At 43.9% G+C, this 21,769-nt stretch overlaps 3 protein-coding genes across 4 annotated transcripts in view; 2 read left to right on the plus strand and 1 right to left on the minus strand.

The window, feature by feature from the left end:
• spen (split ends) overlaps window positions 1-16,456 on the plus strand; it is a 73,523-nt gene extending 57,067 nt beyond the window's left edge. Inside the window, exons 7-13 of the mRNA XM_068291156.1 lie at window positions 12-12,485; window positions 12,546-12,658; window positions 12,809-12,892; window positions 13,040-13,238; window positions 13,303-13,623; window positions 13,681-14,024; window positions 14,103-16,456. Coding sequence (XP_068147257.1) covers window positions 12-12,485; window positions 12,546-12,658; window positions 12,809-12,892; window positions 13,040-13,238; window positions 13,303-13,623; window positions 13,681-14,024; window positions 14,103-14,390 — 13,823 coding nt within the window. The 3' untranslated portion in view covers window positions 14,391-16,456. The remainder of the gene's footprint in view (window positions 1-11; window positions 12,486-12,545; window positions 12,659-12,808; window positions 12,893-13,039; window positions 13,239-13,302; window positions 13,624-13,680; window positions 14,025-14,102) is intronic.
• Window positions 16,457-17,256: 800 nt separating this feature from the next.
• mRpL10 (mitochondrial ribosomal protein L10) lies at window positions 17,257-18,413 on the plus strand. Its single transcript, XM_068288879.1, has 2 exons — window positions 17,257-17,508; window positions 17,608-18,413. Exons 1-2 carry the CDS (start codon window positions 17,487-17,489, stop codon window positions 18,360-18,362), a joined length of 777 nt encoding a protein of 258 aa, XP_068144980.1. The 5' UTR covers window positions 17,257-17,486; the 3' UTR covers window positions 18,363-18,413.
• Window positions 18,398-20,376, minus strand: LOC137576026 (homeobox protein Mohawk). Of its 2 annotated transcripts, none has more exons than XM_068288854.1 (4): window positions 20,259-20,376; window positions 19,567-19,616; window positions 18,790-19,503; window positions 18,398-18,728 (listed from the first exon to the last, which is right to left on the minus strand). In XM_068288854.1, the coding sequence occupies exons 2-4, from the start codon at window positions 19,614-19,616 to the stop codon at window positions 18,515-18,517; spliced, it is 978 nt and encodes a 325-aa protein (XP_068144955.1). In that variant the 5' UTR covers window positions 20,259-20,376; the 3' UTR covers window positions 18,398-18,514. The 2 variants fall into 2 exon arrangements, with proteins under 2 accessions (XP_068144955.1, XP_068144965.1); XM_068288864.1 differs by lacking the exon at window positions 20,259-20,376 and adding an exon at window positions 20,093-20,125.
• Window positions 20,377-21,769: the final 1,393 nt, after the last annotated feature.

Raw genomic sequence — 21,769 nt, forward strand, 5'->3', positions numbered from 1 at the left:
ATCCGCGTCAGCGGTATCATCGGTTGGTGGTTCCAGCAGCAGCTCAACTTTCCTGCCCAGTCCCTCGTCACGTTATTGGCGATCTTCGCATCATCATCACCAGCATCACCATCATCACCACCAACACCAGCAGCAGCAGCAGTCACATCAATCGCAACAGCAGCAATCGCAGCTAACGCCACAGACGCAAACCTCAACAAGTAGTAGTAGTTCATCTTCTGGCTTGATGGCTAGTCCGGCACGGCCACGTTCCTTAAGTTCGAATTCCAGTGATTCTGATGTGCCTGGTGGTCAGGCAGGCGGGAGTCCATCACTCGATGAAAGATTGCGCAACTTTGAAGAGAACTATGAACGTTGGTCAGGCGGCAGTAGCAATCAGACAAATGTCAATTCCTCGTCGTCTGCCTCCACTTCGAGTCATGCCCAATCGAGTGCCACACCATCCTGGCAATTGTCAATGCACACGAGTTTGAGCAGTTCCCATCAGGCAAACTCTGGTGGTAATAGCAACAGCTCCACAGGCACTGATTCCAGTTCGACCAGCACATCGCGTCATAAATTTCCCAATATTAACGAACTCCAGCCATCGGATATAGTCAAATCGGTACTGGCCAAAAATTCTGTATTCGACTATGATTTCCAACGCTTGAAGAAGAATCAATGGTATGAGCCAACGACAACGGAATTTAGTGCCCTCTCCTCGTCATCCTCGCTACTGGGATCATGCATTGCATCTCGTCTAGGTGGTGCAGGCGGCGGAGGAGGAGCATCCGGCGGTGGTCTGGGCAGTGGGAATACTTCACCAGCATTGCCCAATCTGGCAGCCACTAAGACTTCAACCACTATAGGCAGTTGCAGTTTGTCATCTCTAACGGGAATGGGATTGTCCAATTCAACTGTCACCTCCTCAAATAGCACCTGCAGCAGTAGTAAAACATCTGGACTACTTCAGAGATTAAGTAGCTTGTCGCCAATGAACTCACCGGCGCAGGCTTCCATGTCACCCTATAACAGTCCATCACCATCACCTTCGGTGGGTGGTACTGGTGGTGGTGGCAGTGGTAGTGGTGTTCAGCAGTTGACAAAACCAAATCCAGGTTCTGCATCTCCTTCAGGTGGTCCACCCACGAAAGGTCTACAGTATCCATTTCCCAGTCACCCGCCATTGCCAAATACAGCTGCTCCGCCGCCAGCAATACAACCGGCACCACCGCCACCACCTGAGTTGGTGACCAAAGCTAAGATGGTGAATCCAACAGCAACAACGACTACGACCACGTTGACAGCTTTGACTAAGAGCCTGAGTGTGCCGGATGCAAATATTAGCCAGCAACAGCCACCACCTCCAGCTGTTCGTACTACGCTGCAAAAATCCGCCTCTGTGCCGGGTAGCACCAATTTGGGTACATCCTCTGTCACCGCCGTAGCCGCCACTAGCTCAACTTTAACTTCTATATCGTCCAACGGTAACAGTTCCTCAGCCACACAACAACAACATGTACAAAAGCCACAACAAAACTCAATAACAACGGAGGAGAGCAAGACGTCAACCTCAAACTCATCCTCCTCCTTCTCCTCCTCTTCCTGCCCCAATAATACCAAAAAGAATAATGCTGAAAAATCCCATACAAAGCATAACAATCGTTCGGATAGTGAGAGTAGCAAGAAGAGTCGTAAATCTGACAAGAGTTCATCCTCGTCCTCTTCCGACAAACGTAGCAAAAACTCCACCAAATCTGCAACGACAAAAGTTGAAGATGATTCGCCCACAGAATCTGATGACCCGCCAGAGAAATCGGAAAAGGAATCGCATCGCCAGGAGCAGCAGCGGGAAAAGGAAAAGACCGCTCAAAGCAGCCAACTCAAAGAGCGACAAGAGAGAGAAAAACGGGAAAGAGAACTCCGCAAGCAGCAAGAGCGTGAGGATAAAGAACGTAAAGTCCAAGAGGAAAAGGAACGCGAAGAATTGCGTAAAGCCAAAGAGGATAAGGAAAGAGAGCAACAACAACAACGCGAACGTGAACGCGAACAAAAAGAACGTGAAGAAAGAGAACAGCGTGAGAAAGAAAAGCGCGAGAGAGAACAGCGTGAGAAAGAGCAACAACAACAACAGGAGCTTGAACAACAACGTGACAAAGAACAACGCGAAAAAGAGCAACAACGCGAAAAGGAACAAAGTGAAAAGGAGCAAACATCTGCCCAGGAATCACGACTGGCACGCATGCGTGAATTGTCCACCTATCACAAAAATAAATCCGATGCCACATCAGAGGCAACTTCGTTCTATGCCCACAATGTTGTTACAACCCAGCCCAGCAGCGATTCCGAACGACAACACAACAAGGAGAATGCTGTTGGTACCGATGTGACTGCCGCCACACCTCATGCTGCTCAAGTTTTAGCCGCCGATGGAGGGCAGATTGTCTCGGCCAATGCAACCAATGCGAAGGAGCGTTCGCGTAAATCCTCTAGAAACTCACCTGTACCTCGCCTACATAAGCGTCGCCTAAGCTCACAGGATAGTAATCACAGCGCTGGCGGAGGAGCCGGAGGAAATGGTAGTCAGCAAACGCAACAAAATCATGAAGATTATGTTAAACGTATACGCATGGAAAACCATCAGCAGCATCATCACCAACAGCCACAGAATGCAAACAGCCAGAATACTAACCAAAGGCTTAATAATGATCGCCGCGATTCCAAAGAGCAGCATAAAACCACCACTAGCAGCAGCTCCAAGGAAGAGAAAACTAGTAGCAATTCAAACTCAAAATCACATAGCTCATCCTCCTCATCGCGGCATCATCGACGAGAGAAGCATCACAGTAGTAAAAGTAATGCTGTCGGTTCATCATTAGAGATAACCAATTCTCTGGAAATAATGGACACATCCTCGTCGACGAAGCAACAGCAACATTTGAACACCAGCGAAGAAGAACATCAGCAACAGCAACAACCGCCTCAGTCGAAACGAGAGCGAGAGGGTCGCGATCATGCGGGATCGAGTCATCATCATGGCAGTAGTTCATCATCTCGTCATAAGAGCAAACGAGACCATCATCATCATCGGGAGAAGAAGCGTCATTCAATTGCCGAGTCTACCAATACCGACGAGGAGCCGCTGCATCAGCAACTACAATCCCATCGAAGAACTTCCGCCGCTGGCAGTGGGTCCGCTGGAGAACTTAGCTCAGCAACGAGTGGCAAGATGCATAGTCATCATCATCATCACCATCATCGTCGGAGTATGGAACGCAAGTCACCACGTGGCTCAGACGAAGGGCATCATTCGTCATCAAAATGCTCGCGCAGTCGCATTATGTTGAGCTCCGCCGACTCTGATGACACCGATGATGCCTCCAAGAAGCATTCCATATTCGATATACCTGATGATTGTCCCAATGTCTCCATGTACGACAAGGTGAAGGCTCGCAGCTGCAAGAATATGCAACGACAGGCCGAGGAGAAGAAGATCAAGGCTAAATTCTCACAGTTGAAGCAATCACGAGCCAAGAAGAAACGTTCCACCAGCTATGACGGTGATTCAGATACCGAATTCGAAGATCGTCATCATAGGAATAGTGGTGGCAGTGGAACTAGTAGTTTCCCAGGTCGTAATCATCGTCTATCGAGCAGTGACGATGACGATGACGATTGCATGACATCTCGTCATCATCATCATCATCATCTTAGTCGTATGTTCTCTGATTCTGATGTGGAGGATGCAGATATCGATAATGACCATGATGAAGCCACTGCGAATCATAGGCTACAAATGCAGCAAAAATTGCGACGCTTATGCGATGGTGATGATAGTTCTGAGGATGAGATACGTCGTCGTAATGTTATGAAACATCATCATGCTGGTAAACGTAATTCCTATTCAACTCGCATAGCATCCGATTCGGAATCGCAATCTCAGCCAGCTATAGATATGGCTTCAGTGGTAAAACAAGAGCAGCCTCCACATCCGTCGACATTTGCAACTGATGCTGCAGCGACAAATTCAACAGCGACAGCCGCCACTTCCACACCAACAACGGCGACAACTAATCCAATAAGTAATGCTATTCGAACTGCTGACAATGCTACGCCAACTGCTCCAGCTGAGATCAAGCAAGAGCAACTCTCGGACAATGAGCAAAAGTTTGTCAACAAATCTCGTCATGATTCCAACTCATCGGTGGATGAGCGTAAATTGAAAACGGAAATTAAAAAGGAATATAGCGATTTCTATAATACTCCTCCAACTGGCTATGGTTTTACACAAGAAGCGGCTAAAGCGGCAAAGGATTACTCACCGGATGCTGCTACACGCAAGAAGCATAAGAAGAGTAAGAAACGTTTGAAATCCTCATCGACAACCGAATCTGTAGGAGGATCATCATCACTGCCACCATTAGTAGTCGGTAATGCATCGACAACTACATCGATCTTTGATGTTCCTGCCGTGGTGGATTGTAAGCCAAATAAGTTTGATAGCTTTGAGGAAGTGAAAACAGAGAATGCTCCATCAATGGCACCGACCAATCTGGATGCTTCTGCCAGTGAGCGGCGCAAGCACAAGGAACGCAAAGAGAAGAAACGTGAGAAATTGAGAAATTTGGCTGGCGGCGAAACGAATTGTACTACCACTTCAAATGCCATTGGCAGCAACAGCAATGCCGTTAGTGGTGTTCCCAGTGGTGCTACTAATGCCACTATCAGCACAACAGCAACATCAACAACCTCGAATGATATCAGCAGCGAGAAATTGTCCAAAGAAGAGAGACATCGTCTCAAGAAATCAAAGAAATCCAAAAGCTTGGACTCTTCACGTCTCTTTAATGCCACCGGCTCTGCAGCAGCTGCATCGTCGCCCTCAGCGGTTCCGGTTCCTACATCAGCACCGCCTGTGCCGACAAATGCAACAACCGGTTCATCCAATCGAGATCAGTCAAAACGTGGTGCTGACGATAAAATGGAATACATATTTGGTTTCATTTCGGAGGAGGAAGAATCACAATTTACCGATGAGAATACAGATGCTGGCAACAAGGAATTGGCCATTTCCTCGGGCGGTGTCTCAACAACTGGTCCCATTGCGTCGGCTGCTTTGCAGACCTACAAACAGGAACCACCAGTTGCAATTACATCCAAGACATCGCAGCAGCAGGATAATGCTGTGCCCTCCATGCCAGAGGAACAGCAGTCGCAAACAGAGCGAAGTCGTCCAACAGCAACTGGAACAACAAGCTCTTCGTCATCCTCTCATGCTGAGCGCGAACGACATCGCAAGGAGAAGCGTGAAAAGAAACGTCGTGAGAAAAGTCAGAGAGAGCAACAAGCAGCAGCAGCTGCAGCCGCTCAACAACAACAACAGCAGCAGCAGCAACAACATCAGCAGCAACAACAACAACAGCAATCCTCCTCATCGGCAACATCTGGCAAAATTGAAGATGACAATAGTGTGGACATGGATGAGGCTGGACGTGCTCTCGAGGCCCAACTTATGGATGACTTTGATAGCAAATTAATGTCCGAAGAGGCAACACCCTCAACAGCCACAACATATCGATCCGATATGACAGATGTGTTCCGTTTCTCCGATAATGAGGATAATAATTCAGTTGAGCTTAGCAAACCCAATGCAAAACACCAGCAACCAGAACAGCAGCAGCAGGAACCACACAAAAGTAAGGATAAGAAAAAGAAGAAGAAACGTTCCAAAGAAGAGAAGCAACAGCAGCGTAGAGAATCACTGCCAACTAATACAGTGCCCGTGACAGTGCCGACAGGTAATCAACCACCGGCTGCAACTGCATCCACTTTATCTGCTGTAACCACAGAAGCACCACCTGCAACTCCTGGCAAGCTTACGGTTAATGTTCAAGCTGCCGCCAAGCATAATGAAGAACAAATGGATGCAAAGCGTTCGACAGATGGAGGAACTTCACCACCATTATGCAAACCTTCACCAAGTTTGCCATGCCTAATCGGTGATGATGATGAAGATTTGCCGCTATCGACAACAAAGTTGAAGCCAAGCACTCCAGTGAGACGCGGCACAACCGATACGACAACACTCACGCCACCAGCCCGAGAGAAACAACGTCTGATTAGTCCCATACCGAAGACTCCAACGATAGCCAATAATAGCACATCAATGCTATCCACCCAATCCGCTGAGACGCCAGTGAGCTCCAGTGGCCTGGCTAATGATGGTACCAAATCGTCTGCCCTAGCGACTACACCAACTTCGTCGACCAATGCGGCAGCAGCAGCTGTTCAAGCGGCGGCATCGATCACAGATCACACTATTTCACCGACATCAGCTGGCGCTGTAGCATTGGCCACAAAGAAGAAGGAGATCTTTATACCCGGCTTCGATGATCGCATGGATGATCGTTTAATCTGCAATACGGCTGTGCAATCGATTTCAGCTGAATTCGATACCAACTCCGTGCTAGATTCCATCGGTGACGAGCCCAAGATACCAGTTGCCTCACCTCCTGGCACCATTAAGTCGATGGATAAAATTGAGGAAACCAAATCTCGTGTTACCATCTCACAGGAGGAGACAGAGAGCGCCGTTTCCGCTTTATTGGGCGAGAGTTTTGGCAGTAGTTCAACACCGGATTACTCTTTGGATGGCATCGATGAAATGGCTTCTGTGAGTGAAATGGAAACTCCGGCCTCATTAGTTGTGGCCGAGCCGGATGAAGAGGCTGCATTGGCTGCCAAGGCAATTGAAGCAGCCGTTGAACCGGCACCCATTATGGAAGAAGACCCAGAACCGGAAGTTGAACCCGAGCCAGAGCCCGAACCGGAACCCACAGCTATTGAACCGGAGCCGGAACCAACAGAACCAGTTGTTGTGGCCGCCAACGCAGGTGCTGCCGTTTCTAATGTTCTCGATTCCGAGGAGATTAATAAGGCAGTACAGAGTCTAAGGCAAGAAGATATGATGGACATTAAGGCGGATACACCGCAATCGGAGCGAGATCTTCAAATCGATACCGATACCGAAGAGAATCCCGATGAAGCCGACAGCAGTGGTCCAAGCCTAAAGATTGATGAAACAGTGCACAGCAACTCATCACCTGAAAAGTCAGTAACATCGTCGTCATCATCATCCTTGTCACTGGCAGCCACAAAACCTGCTACCTCTGCAGCTCCCACATTGGCAATTGTGGACAAACCACAGCCATCGGTGATCACCAAATTGCCCGTGCTGGAGCAACAGCAACAGCAGAAACCAATCCAACCAATGTCGATTTCAGTGGTCAGTTCCCCAGCCAAAATTGAGCCGCCAACTATTAGTAAATCGCAACAACCTTTGGTTCAACCTGTGCAAACTGTGTTACCCATACCAACGCCAACGCCGATTCAAACGTTGCCAGCGGCAGCGCCCATCTCAATTTCTACGCCTATCATCAATCTGGATCTGTCCAATGTTATGAGCAATTGCTCTGGCAATAGCTCAACCGCATCAACATCATTTGGCAGCCCAACGCCAAGTCAACAGAAACCATTGATGCCGCAGGCGTCGACGCCGAAACAGCAGATGGCAATGCCACCCACACAGCATCACCCTCCAGGACAACAGCAGCGCACACAATCGCTCTTTATGCAACCACCCACAATTTCGATACCAGAGCAAACGGCCCAGTTTGTTGTACCACAGATGGTACTCTCGCCACACCACCAGCCATCACCAGGTGGTGCCTATATGGTTGGCATAAGAGCACCATCCCCGCACAGTCCATTGCTATCGCCTGGAGCACGTGGTCCGCCACCATCAGCGGCGATCAATCGTTCTGGTCAGCTAAGTCCAGCTGCCGGAGTACGTGCCACCACCACTCACCCGGTGCAGGTGCAACAGCAATCTTTATTGACATCACCACCAGGCAGTAATAATAATATGAGCCCACTAGCCAGTCCAACAACTCGTGTTGTGGCCAACTCTGCGGTGCCTACATCCTCGCCAACAACCAGCAAGCCAAACAGTTATCAGCCACGACAACAACAGCAGCAACAGTCGCCCAAGTCTGTCATTGAATTGCAGTCATCGGCATCGCCTCAGTTAATGGCCATGCCATTGCAAAAGATGCCTCCATTGCCGGTGCCACATCATCCAACAATTATCAGCAAAGTGGTTACAGTGCAGCCGCAGCAAGCAACACAATCACAAGTGGCTAGTTCGCCGCCATTGGGTAGCTTACCGCCACACAAGACAGTGTCACAACAACCACAGCAGCAGCAGCAGCAACATTCGCCACAAATGATAAATAAAATGACGGCACATCAGCAGATGCAACATGTGCAGCAATTAATGCAGCATCAGCAAATGATGCAGCGACAGCAGCAACAACATCAGCATATGCAACAGCATCAGCACATGCAACAGCAACACATGCAACAGCATCAAGTGCAACAACAACAACAGGCTTTGCAGCAACAGCAGCAGCAGCAGCAACACCATCAGGCTCAACAGCAGTTGCATATACAAAAATTGCAGCAACAATTGCATCCAACACAACAGCAGCAGGCACCACAACAACAACAGCATCAACAACAGTCTGCAACCCATTTGGGACCTCCCCAATCAATGTTTGTATCACATCCTCCGAGTGGTGCGCCGCGTGGCATGGTAAATCTACAACAGCCACAGCATCAACAGCAACAACAACAGCAGCCACAACAACAATTAATTTCACTCAGTCCACAAGGCAAACCGAATCCACTTCAGCAGCAACACAGTCCACAAGGACAGCCACCTGCAACCATACTGATGCGAAATGCGCCACAGCTGCAACAACAACAACAGCAGCAGCAACAACAAATGCATCAGCAACAACAACAAATGCATTCACATCAGCAACAAATGCATCAACAACAACAACAACAGCAGCCTCATCATGTGCAGCCACAACAACAACAGCAACAACAGCAGCCACAATCGGCACAACAACAACAACAGTCGCATCCAGCGACACTCAATGTCATACAGAGTGCCCCAAAATTGATTGTCCAGCAACATATTGTGCCACCTCCAACATCCACATTTGCTCCAACAGCAATTGCAAGCAACAATCAAGCCAAGGAAACCCATTTGGAGTCGTTAACACCAGTTGTACAACAACCTGCAACAATTGTTGCCTCGCCCGGTGCCATATTAAAGACATCAGAAAGTGTCTCAGTGATCCGAACACCAACACCAACAACAAGCGGAGGCAATTCCTCGACCATTGTCTCACCCAAAACATCAACTCCAGCTTCAGCTGGATCCCTGCTACTCACCGAAGAGAATCTTACAAAGATATCGCAGACAAAGCAGGATGAGCTTATTGAACAGGATTCGAAGGAAGTTGATAGTGATTATTGGTCAGCCAAAGAGGTGAATATCGATAGTGTGATTAAGAAACTAGATCCACGAGAAGCACCACCGGCACCAGCACCACCACAAGTACAAATTCAAACACAACCGAACAAGGAGCAAATAGGAGATAAGCGGTCTCTGGACGTGCAATCAGGATCTCAACCTGTGGTGACTAATTCTCCAGCTGTAGAAGTGGCATCACCAACTGCTGCACCACCTGTAGCAGCAGAGCCAGATGCAAGTGGAGCCACTGGGGCCATCAACAGCTCCAATGATTTGGATACCGAGGATGAAACAGAAACCCGACAATTGCCACCGAAACCTGCCACGCCCACCGTGGGTAGACCACCTGGTAGTGGTAGAGGTGGTGGTACCAGCAAACGTGGCCGTCAACCACGTGGGGCAAAGAAACAAGGAGGCATTCCCTTGACGACACCAACACCTGCGCCAGAACCCGTTGTGGTCGTAGCATCTGGCGATAATGGAGTTCAGACACGTCTAAGGAAACCTGCAACAGCTCCAGTGACTCGTGGACGCAAGGGTCGTCCGCCAAGGAATCTTCTGCTGCAGCAACAACAATTGCAACAGCAGCAATTGGCACAACAGCAACAAAAGACAATGCCAGATATTGTCACACCTACAGCAGCGGCAACATCAACACCTGTTCCAGCTGCGGCGATGTCTTCTTCGACTCCAGTGCTTACAGCTGCCGAGAAGAAGGCCAGAAATCAAGCACTAGCCCAAGCGCAGTCCAATCAAGATGTCTATGAATTCCGTGACGATTCTGGTGAAGAGCCCAAGGGAGGAGGCAAGGCATCTTCAGCAACTCCAACAGCCACTTCTTCTGCTGTAACAAGCGATGACCAGAGACCACGTCTGATTCTCACCATCAATAAAGTGCAGCCGGCTATAAAGAATAACAGTGGTGAAACCGAACCTCCATCAGCAGCTCCATCTCCTGTTACTGTAGTCGAACAGCAAGTGGATACCAATAGCAGTGAGTCCACAGAGTTGGGTAATACACGTAAATCGCGTCGGCTCCAGGAGAAGGAAGATCGCAGCACTGTCGATGATATAATTGAGGATGTGGTAAGAAATACCAATACACAAATGACAGCTGCCGCTCTCCAGCAGCAACAGCAACAACAGTTGCCCAAGGGAGCTCAAACGCCACCAAGGCGTTCGGGACGCAATGCACAGGCCAAGACCAAACCGGATATAGGACTTAACGCACCACCGAATGCTGTGGGTCGTTTGCGTCGCTCCAAGGAAAGAAAGACAACAATTTGTGAGCCACCACAGCAGCAAGCTCCGCAACAGCCTGTGACTAATGTGATCGAGGAACCTGTTCAACAACTAGCACCACCTGAGCCAATTCCAGTGCCAGTGTCAGTTTCTGTCAATGTGCAACCGCATATGCCACAATTGGACACCACGGCTACTACTACTACTACTACTACTCCTAAGGAGCCGTCTATTGTGGAACAAGCTCCGGCTCCGGCACCGGCACCAGCACCGCCACCACCAACTCCGGTTGTTGCTCCAGTAATGGCAGCACCACCCAAGCCAACTATACCACAGCATCCTAAAAAGAAGGCAATTGCCGCCGCTGAAATTGAATCGTATCAGACAATCAATAACTCATCATCTATACCGAGCGGTGGATTACCGATGCATCAAACTGCTGCTCCCGCAACACAGAAAATCACTGGCGGAGCAGCAGATGCTGTTAGCAAGGCTTTGGTGGATCCTGTGACTGGTGTTATAACCGCTGGCATGCCCCAGGGCAAGGAGGGTAATTTGCCAGCAGCAACAGCTGCTGCTCCGGCAAATAGTAGTGCCTCCAGTGAGCCACTAGCACCACAGCCGACGCCAACTAATAATCCAGTGCATCATCATCATCATCTGCAGCAGCAGCAACAACAACAACATGGACAACAGCAACATGGACAGCAGCAACATGCACAGCAACAGCAGCCGTCTATACAGATTAGTGCTACGGTGATAACACCATCACCGGCTGCTCCGATAACAGCTTTAAGCAAACCTGTACAGGTTGAGGCTGCAACGGCTCTGATGAATAAGCCAGTAAGTGTCCTGGTCAAGGGCAACGGAAGTAATGCTACGTCATTGGGTTTTCAACAACAGCAGCAGCCATCATTACAGCAGCAGCAACAGCAGCAATTGGTGGTGCCTCCCAAGCAACCCATTGTGTTGCAACAAAATCCACTACCCACAGTTTTGCAACATGCTCAACATACTAATGTGCGACCGCCTCAGCCTCTTAAGGCTCATGTACTAAATAGAGAGAAGAGTCTGCAACAGCAATTGACACCAACTAAGCAACAGCAGCAGCAACAACAGGTTGGACATGCTGGTCATATGTTAATCACAGATGCTGCTGGCAATCAGCAATTGTTGCAACCGCAAATCATAGCGCGCCACTTGCAACAGCAGCAGCAACAACAACAACAGCAGCAGCAGCAACATCTCTTGGTTAATATACCACCACCAAGCGTACATTCGCCGCATTCGCCAAGGGTGCAACAGCAGCAGCAACAACAACCCCAACAACAACAACAGCAGACACTTGTAATCAAACAGGCAACATCGGCAGCACCGCCACAAATCCTTCATGTGGTTAGCTCCAAGGCTTCTGTAGTTGCTCAACCTCCACCCACATCATCGGCAAATAATGTGCAGCAGCAGCATCTGCAATTGGGTAAACCCAATTTTGGCTATGTACCTTCGGCGATGCCACCCACCAGCAGCAGCAGTGGCTCAGCACAGCAGCAGCAGCAACTCTATAAGCCTGGGCCACCACCACCTAACCAACAAAAGCCCCAGTCAACTGTACAGCAGGTGCAATTGCCACCTCACGCACTAATGTTACAATCCCATCCGGGATTGCTATTGCAATCAAAAGCACCGCCAGTTCATCTGCAACCGCAACAACATCAATTGACCCCATCACCGCCGCCGAATAAACCCAATCCACAGGTGGTGCACAGTCTACAGGCTGGACAAATATTGCCCGGCAATGTGGGTAGTCCACCACCCGTATCGGCGGTGGCTGTGTTGAAGTCAGCACAGCAGCAACAGCAGGTTGTCAATTCGGCAGCAGGTAAGTTAGACAGAATTAATCCTCTCAAGAAGCTTAATTCGAGTTCAATATTCTTTACAGTACTGCGCACAGCAATTCCCAATATTAGTCCACAAGGACAGCCAAGAGTATCGCCTTTGGTGCTGCCACCTGGCATGGCTGGAGTTCCTACACCATTTGATGGCACTAGCTTGGTGAGTAATATAAAACTTTATCCTAAGGGACAAGTTTTTTTTTTTTTTTTTTTTTGAGCATTCTTTATTTTTGGTTGGTACTTCTTTCGTCTCTTTTAACAAAACTAACAAATTTTCTGATATTAACCCTCTTGCTTACTGTGGATGCAGCATGATCTGGGCGCCTATGTTAGTGGACGGCGAACACAGAGTCCGCCGCCGGCTCATCAGCAACAGGCATCGCCCATAACACCGGTAATGCACAAGTTTTACTTGCGGAACCCTAAAGTAGCGTAAACCCAATCCCAAAATAGACCAAACTTAACAATTCTACTACTATAAACACAGAATCAATTGAGATACAAGAAGTTAATTCCTCATTTCTTTTTGTTTTCCATATAGAACGATCCCACATATCGTACTGCCTCCAGGGAGTTTATGCTCTATCAGCATCATTTAATGCGCGGCGCTGGCAACGAATACGACGACAAAATGATTAGCAGTAGTCCACCATTGGAGCTAAGACGACCTGGAAGTGGACCACCACGCACTATAGCAGTGCCACATAGTCTACAGAGTCCACAGGATCGCACAGCAGCGGGTAAGTTGACTAAAATGGACTCTAAGGGAATCTTTAAACTTAACTCTTTTATATCTTCATACAGATTCACCGCAAATGGCTCAGGTTTATGTTCACAATGCACGGATTCCGCATGCCCATTACAGTGATATGGCGACTCGGGCGGCTGGCTTCTATGAAAGCGGTAGCATACAGTTGGAACCACCACCAGCTCATCGCCCTGCTGCTTCGATTAGCGTGGTTGTGCCACCACCAACTCAACAGGGTGGCAGCCCGTATTTGAGTGGCGGCTCGTCTGCCGTACAAACTGGTGGTGCTCCACCCACCCACATGCATCCAGCCAAGCAGATAATGGAACGTGAACGTGAACGAGAAAACGAACGTCTTTCCATGGCAGCTGCTGTTGGTAAGTACTTAAATTCAAATCCTTTAAAAGCCATGACTAATCTCATTTGTTTTGCAGTCAAACAACAACAACAACAACAGCAACAAGAGCATTTACCACCCGGCTTGCATGGTCAAATGGAACAACAACAACAGTTGGTCAATAGTCAACCAGGCCCCATACCACCACCACCGGGTGATTCATTGGTCACTCTATTGCAACGTTATCCCGTAATGTGGCAAGGTCTATTAGCCTTAAAAACCGATCAGGCTGCTGTACAAATGCATTTCGTGCATGGAAATCCCAATGTGGCTCGTGCCTCGTTGCCCAGTTTGGCCGAGAGTCCAGCACCGCTCTTAAGGATAGCACAACGTATGCGTTTGGAACAAACTCAGCTTGAGGGAGTGGCCAAGAAGATGCAGGTATGTTATGCGCATAATTTGATTCTATTCTCAAATGCTCAGTTTGGCTAATTCTCGAATTTTCGCAATCATTTCCAGGTTGACAAGGAGCACTGTATGTTGCTCGCCTTACCCTGCGGACGAGATCATGCTGATGTTCTGCAACATTCGAGAAATCTACAAACCGGATTTATCACATATCTGCAACAGAAAATGGCAGCTGGCATTGTCAATATACCCATACCGGGAAGTGAACAGGCTGCCTATGTGGTACACATATTCCCAGCCTGCGATTTTGCCAATGAGAATCTAGAGCGTGCTGCGCCAGATCTCAAGAATCGTGTGGCTGAGCTGGCCCATCTGTTGATTGTCATTGCCACGGTCTAAACGAAAAAAAAAAAAACACGGCTCGAAACAAAATCCCGGCTATAAACAACACACAAACAAGCAAAACAATTCCCAGACAAAAACCTGATAAACAAGTTACGCTCTTCTAGTGTTTTAAGTAATTTTAAAATAGCGATTAACTGCAAAAGCAACAAAAAGAACTACAACTACTACACAGCAACTGGCAAATTAACTGATCCAATGGATCCTTTTCCCCCCAAATCTGCATCATACATAAAGCTGCAGTCAGAAAACAAGAAAATAAGAGTATCAAACAAGAAATTCTACTGTATCCAATTTAATTGTTTTTTGAAAAAACTTAAACTCTGATTAATTTTTATGATTTGTCGAAATGAATTGTTTTATTTTTGTTTAACCTCAACTACAACAGAAGAAAAAAAACAAATGAGAATGAGAAGAAAAAAAATCCCTTGGAAAAAAGCTTGCAAAGTATCGTTAAGTTTGATCTCAAGAAAGAAAAAGTTTTATTTTTTGCTTAATTTAAAAGAAGAATGTGAATACAAAAAACATGAAAATGAAAGAAAACATAAAAAAAAAACAACAACACGTAAGAAAACGATGTTAAAGAAAAAGCTTAAAAACATAACTGTTTACTGTACTATGCATACTACTATCCATACATTTATATGAGAATACCTACCTATACCCTCCATCTATGTCACCCCCTCCCCCCTGTGCCCTTCCCATTGACACGTTTAAGTTTTATTTTGTTAAATAAGTTAATTTCAAGACTTTCATGGCGACGACTTTCGCATCTGCACTACATTTTACAAAGTTTTCCATTGAAACTTTTTAAACTATTTTCTCTTTTTGTTTGTTTGTTTATTTTTAAATATTTCTTTTATTGTTCTCTGGCTCTATGAGATGTAAACTTTAAACGATTGCCTAGCATAGACCCAAAGAACACCTTGAAAACTTCTATTTCTATTCAATTTAAACCATTTAGCGCTGTTTCAAGCACAATTAGGTTTAAAGATAAAATGCGCCCAGAGGCTTTTCCTACAATTACAATTACATACATACATACAACACGTATACATTACATTACATATATTACGTATTTAATTATAAACAAAATATGTTAAGCCAAATATTTTATGGATTAGACAACAACAAAAACCTTTCGCATTGATAATTTCCATTTTTTTTGTTAAAAAAGAAAAATTCCCCAAAAATTTGGAGCTAATTCCACTTTTTGAGTATTTTTCTTGTGCTAATTCTTTTATTTCTCCTTTCGTTTGAACAACAAAAACATTCACTGCCACCAAAACTAAACTACAAACATATATAAACTATATGATAAACAATAATGAAACTTTGTAAAATGCCCTAAATGGCAGATCGGCATGAAGCCGAAAAAATATGTTGAAATTTGAAATATTTTTAAAACTTAAACGTTTTCATCAATCTCCCTTCTACCCTCTTATCCCATTCACTCAAACTACAAACACACATACATATATATATATATACACACACACACACAAACACTTGTAAATTATGTGACGACAAACAAAATAAAATATAAAAATTGTAAAATAATTAAATTATTTAGCTCTAAAAAACAGAAAAGAAAAAAATAATAAACAAAAGCAAAACAATAGAAGATGAAGAGAAAAAACAAAAGAAAACAAAAAAAAAAAAAAAACACACACATTTGAAAATGTAAATACAGTTTAATTAGTGTTTAGCGAGTATTTAGTTGTATGTTTTAAAACCTAAACTAAAGAGTAAAACAAATTGTAAATTATATAACACAATTAACGATACGAAGAAGATACAAGAAATTAATGATTTAAAGAGCGATCGATAAAGAAAAACAAAAAATGATTATATATATATAAAACAACAACAAACAGCAAGTGAAACACATTTTTCAAAATAAGAGATGCAACAGATGAGAGAAACCGAAAAATTAAAAAATTAAAAACACACGCTAATGAACATATGTTATTGTATAAGTTGTATAATTTAAGACAAATGTTTAGTTATTTCCTAAGTTACTTTGAAGAAAACCGATTAAATTACATTTATTTCTATATAAATTTTTGTTTTTGTTTTTCACTTTTACTTTCCATTTTTTATCAGGCTCGCTTGAATTTCATCGACTATTCGTTTCAAGGTTTCTTTTTTTGGATTTTGGACCTTTATAATTGTTGGTTGTTTCAAAAGATAAACAAAGAAAAAAAAAAAAAAAAAAAAAAAAAAAAAAAGGAACCCGTAAACACACAAAAATATAAAATATGAAATGAAAATCCCATTAGCGAAATGCAACTTATACATACACATATATATATACATACATATATATATAGATGTTAATGTTATAACTGTAATTAAATAAATTCTATACCTATGCATTATGAATGGCCTTTTTCTCCTTAATTAATTTTAGTGGGAGTGCTATAATGTAGCCCCAGGACGTTTATTTCGAGTGAAGCATTCGTGGGTGGCAGCCACTTGAATGACGAATGGAATGCAAAGCAAAAGAAAAATAAAGTTTTTCTTACATTTGTAACATTTCCTAATTGATAATACTTATGTATTAATATTAATAATAAGTGCTAAAATGCCTCATAAAGTCAAACCTCCCAGCGAATACCCTACCCTTTATAGGTTCGACGTTGTCAAATTTGTTCGACTCATTGGTTTGACTCAGCCCTTCGAACTTGTTGTAAGTTTCGATAACTTTATACAGTCGAGTCCCGATAATTGGAAATGGCAAGGGTATCAGTTTTTTTTTTTCGATTTACAGAGAAGTTTAAATTTTTAAAAGACTACACCAATTAACGAGGGTTTTAAAATGTATGGAATTTTTTCAAATTAACGAACTTACTTTGAGGGGATAGAATTTTTTTTATGATTTATCGCCATTTTCGATTTAGCGGGTTACAAATTATTGAGACTCGACTGTATTTTGGTATTAAACTGGCCACACTATTTTACTCCCCCACCGCGACCCGCAACCCATTATTATTTGGAGCTATTTGTTAACTATTTTTATGAAACAAAATTAATATATTTTTACAATAATTTGAGTGAAAAAGGCAACGGAGGCAAAGGCTATATTCTAAAATGTCGAAATTAATACAGCACAGTAAGTGTTTGCGGTTTTGGGTCAAGTCTCAGTTGATTCCTTGGCGCGTTATACAATCTTGCAAAACAAATGTGTAAATCTATCTTAACAAAATTTAAGGTCTTCCTGTGACATCCGCGCGATCTCCGCTGCTGCAATTCCTGCGTTTCCGTGGCAAAATCAATATACAGCGACCCAAGGAACCGCATTATGAACGGGCACGGGTCATTGCCGTCACCCAGCCAAAATATCCGCAGCCTGTCAAATCTCTCACCTGCTTTCAGACACGTGCGGAACGCACCAAGGTCCAATTGGAGAACCCCTACAACGATATCATAGCACGAGAAGTGCGCAATTGGTTGAATCACTCGCAACTGGTGGCCATATTCCATTTGAATTCCATCACTGCCGATGAGATCTATCAGGTGCGCGTCCAACTGTTCAAACAAAATATGCACCTAAAATCCTATGGCCGTAAGATCATTGGTCAAGCTGTGGCCGGCACTGCTTATGAGGCTATTATGCCATTGTTTCACTCAAATCACTGCATTGTCTTCTCGCCGGATCAGCAGCGTTTAAGCACATTGCTGCGCCTTACACGAAAAGTGCCACAGATGGTTCTGATCGGTGGCATCGTGGAACAGACTCTATTAAGCCGCAATGAACTGATCGCCTATGCTCAAATGCCCAGTCTGCAGGTGGCACAAGCTCAGCTGGTGCAAACCCTCAACCAGGCTGCCGGTCAAGTAGTTCAACACCTTCAGGCACATCAAGGTAATCTTGTTAGGGTTCTCGATGTACATGCCCAGCAGAGTCAGGCAGAGGAGACCGCCACAGAAACACCGAAAGACGCATCCACGCCGACGGAGTCATAATTGACATCCAATAGTTTAATAAAACACAAACGAAATTCATAAACCAAAAAAGCTTTGTCTTTCTTTCAACTAAATATTTTGTTCTAACTCTAGATTGCACTTTTCCAAAAGGAATGATGGCGGCTGCACGGATTTACTGCACCCAAGGACTTTCAAGAGCTTATGGCTGGCCCATTATGATGCCAATTACCAATGTTACGCTGTCGGCAATTAAAGGCCAAATTGGCCAACGCTTCGGCAGCATCGAGCTCATCCTTGTGATGCAATATCCAGTGTTCTCCACGTGCCAAAGCTGTGGCATCGCTGGTAAAGATCAATTCACTTTGCCCAGCACTCGGAGCTCGCTCCTGAGAGTTATGCTTATGCCTATGTGAAGGGAAGAGACTAATAGATTACAAGAAGGATTAGATGTTTGTATATGACTCACTTGCTGGTATTCCATTCAATGTGATAATTGTTACGATCTGGTGTAAATCTCACTGCGCTCTCTAGCCATTTGTTAAGCTGATTGGAGCCGGGTTGAACTGCGGTTGTGCCCTCCGTTGAGCTATCTCTCAGATATTTCTCCATCATCTGATGTTTGTACTTGGCCTTGCCAGCCGGCACAGTTGGCAATATGGGTACACGGCAATTGCTCTGTTCGTTCGGCATAGTGTTAATAGATGATTCTACATAAAAATTTGGTTTGTATAGACTTGTCTCTCCACCGTTGCCATTGCCATCGCTGCCAGTACTCCCTGGACTGGATAGTTCATCATCATCCTCATAATCTTCATCTTCGGCATTTGCCGATGGCATTTCCTCCTCCCAAATGCTATCCTCCGATGAGATACTAAACTGTTCTACATTTCCTCGGGCATTGTGATTGTAATTCTTAATCAAATGTCCCCATGATTTTTTGGCCTTTTCACGTTCCGAATTCTTGAGTTTTCTACGCCAATTGGCAAACCAATTGCATATTTGCGTATACGTAAGTCCTGTCTCTCCGGCCAATTGTTTCTTCTCCTCTCGACTTGGATAGGGATTATCTCGTCTGCGTATCAGCCAATCCTTAAGCATTGATTTAATATCCGGGGTAAACAATCTCTTAGTCAAGCGACCCGTTTCCAATAGCAATTCATCCTCAGGTGGCCAGGCGCGTCTACAAATTCGAAAATATTTGATTATCTCTCGTCTGTTTTCGAATCTTCAATTCTTTGCTCACCTACTATGTCGACGATTTCGTTTGGGTCTCAATGCCTTTTCCTTTTCCATCTGTAATCAAGGGAGTCACAATATTTCAAATTGGTCAAATCGTTTATAAAAATACGCTCTAAGTCCCATTAAATTAAGAACAAAAACAAGAAAACGAGAAAACATTTTCCTTGGTTGGGTGGGTGGCTCTATTTCTGGCCAATGAAATTTTCATGTTTTTTTGCGCCTCTCACTAGAAGAGACAGAGAGGCAGAAAGAGAGAGAGACAGCGGGGGAGAGATGGAGGTAAAATGGTGTTTCATCTCGTCTCGCATTCCCAAAAAACGCCTCCGCCTCCGCCTTTGCCTCTTTAATTTTGTATACATGTCAAGGAATTGTTGCTAGTAAACTTTTATTTTTTTCTGTTGCTCTCATGTTTTTTTCAATAAAAAGGTAAAGCCTCAGTTGAGTAATTCATTGATAAAATCGTATGGTTCGAAAACTGTACATCCAAACATAAAGATACAGATACATATATGTCTTTATATATATCTTACCTTATATGGTAGATTCTGTGCTTTAATACGCCACTAATTTGACACTTTGAAATTCTTATATAATAACTCAAATGTTGTTTTTGAATGTTTTTTAAAAAGAATTCAATATAAAAAAAAACAATTTAGAATTTTAAGATGTTTCTATTCTTTTTGTTCCAACACCCACCTGTAAATGTGATATGATTTCAAATATTCCAATTATATGTTGTTCTATATTCAAGAGTGAAAAAAAAAACACTGAAACTTTTGTTTTTCTGTTTTTCTCTAGAGAAACAAACGATTCGCTCGACGTACTCGGAAGAACTGACGCTACGCATAGTTTTTTTTGTTATTGAAATATCTGACTAAAGACATTTATTTTTTTGTTGTGTTTTATTTTAATTCTCATTTCTCTTCTTTATTCGTTTTCTCCCCCACATCGGGTGAAACGAAACATCTCAGCGCTTATCAAACGAGCGGGCCAATTTCGATCTATTTAGAAAACACAACATATATGTATGAACGGACATAACTGATCATTATACCCCCTAAAAATTTCAATTATAAGCTAACAAAACTCAATTCAATTTGAAAGTTCATCGTTAATGTTAAATATATTATCGAAACGCGTATCTCAGTTTCTTTTGTAAGAGTTTTCTAGCAGGGTATTTGCAAGTCGTGGTATAAACAATTTTTGTATATTTATTGAGTGAGAATTGTGTTTGTTTTCGAAATCTTGCAAATTCACTTTCCCTCTCAACTATAAAACTTGCTGCATTGGCCATGAGATGTTTAAATTAAAATTAAAATTGTCGTGCATGTATTTTATTGAGTTTAATTTGCTAAATTCTTATTGAAATCAAAAATATGTAAATTATGAAAACAATATAAGAATAGATGTGTATAGCTTTCAAATCTATGTATGACATACATATATACTGTTTGTTGTTGTTGTTAATTAGTTGATTTTTCTTTAGTTGCATCAATTCGAGAACTTGTTGTGAATAAAACTATGTATATAGCCATAAGCTAAACCTTGTTAGAAGTGTTGCCAAGATAAATGTTGCAAGTAATGGGCTGCGAGGGCTGCCATTAATATTTCGAAATTGGCATAGCTTTAATCTTTTTTAAATGTATTTATCTAATAATTTATATACGCAGAGCACTACTCATCACTGGCCCCTAACATTCTTACAGAATCTTGCCCCAAATCTAAACTTTTCTGGTTATTGTCCCTTAGCCCTACATGTCCTGGATGTAAACGGTAATGAGCTAGCAGAGATAACAGCGAAAAACTTAGCAAATCAACCAATGATTATAAGTGAAATGGTGATATAATGAAGGGCATATAAAAAACACTCACATCATCAAAATTCAATCCAACCTTAATCTTATCACGCAGCTTTACTTCATTGATAAGAACCCCAGTGCTTGCAGATCCTTTAACATTAAAATAACAAAAGATCGGCAATGACTCAACTCTGGTCCCTTAATTTCTTTATGTATTTTAGGCACTTAAACAAATTAAATCTAAATACAACCTCAATATTACCCTAGGCCTCGTTGAAGGCCTTAGTTTCTTCCTTAATGCTTTGAGCTAGCCTATCATGGCCTTTGTTGATAACAATAAACATTAACCTGGTACTCTGATAGATTGAACCACTATGTCCTTTCTTTACCACTTATAATCATCTGACC

Source organism: Drosophila tropicalis, unplaced genomic scaffold (assembly GCF_018151085.1).
Source record: "Drosophila tropicalis isolate 14030-0801.00 unplaced genomic scaffold, ASM1815108v1 contig_1187, whole genome shotgun sequence".
Lineage (NCBI taxonomy): Eukaryota > Metazoa > Arthropoda > Insecta > Diptera > Drosophilidae > Drosophila > Drosophila tropicalis.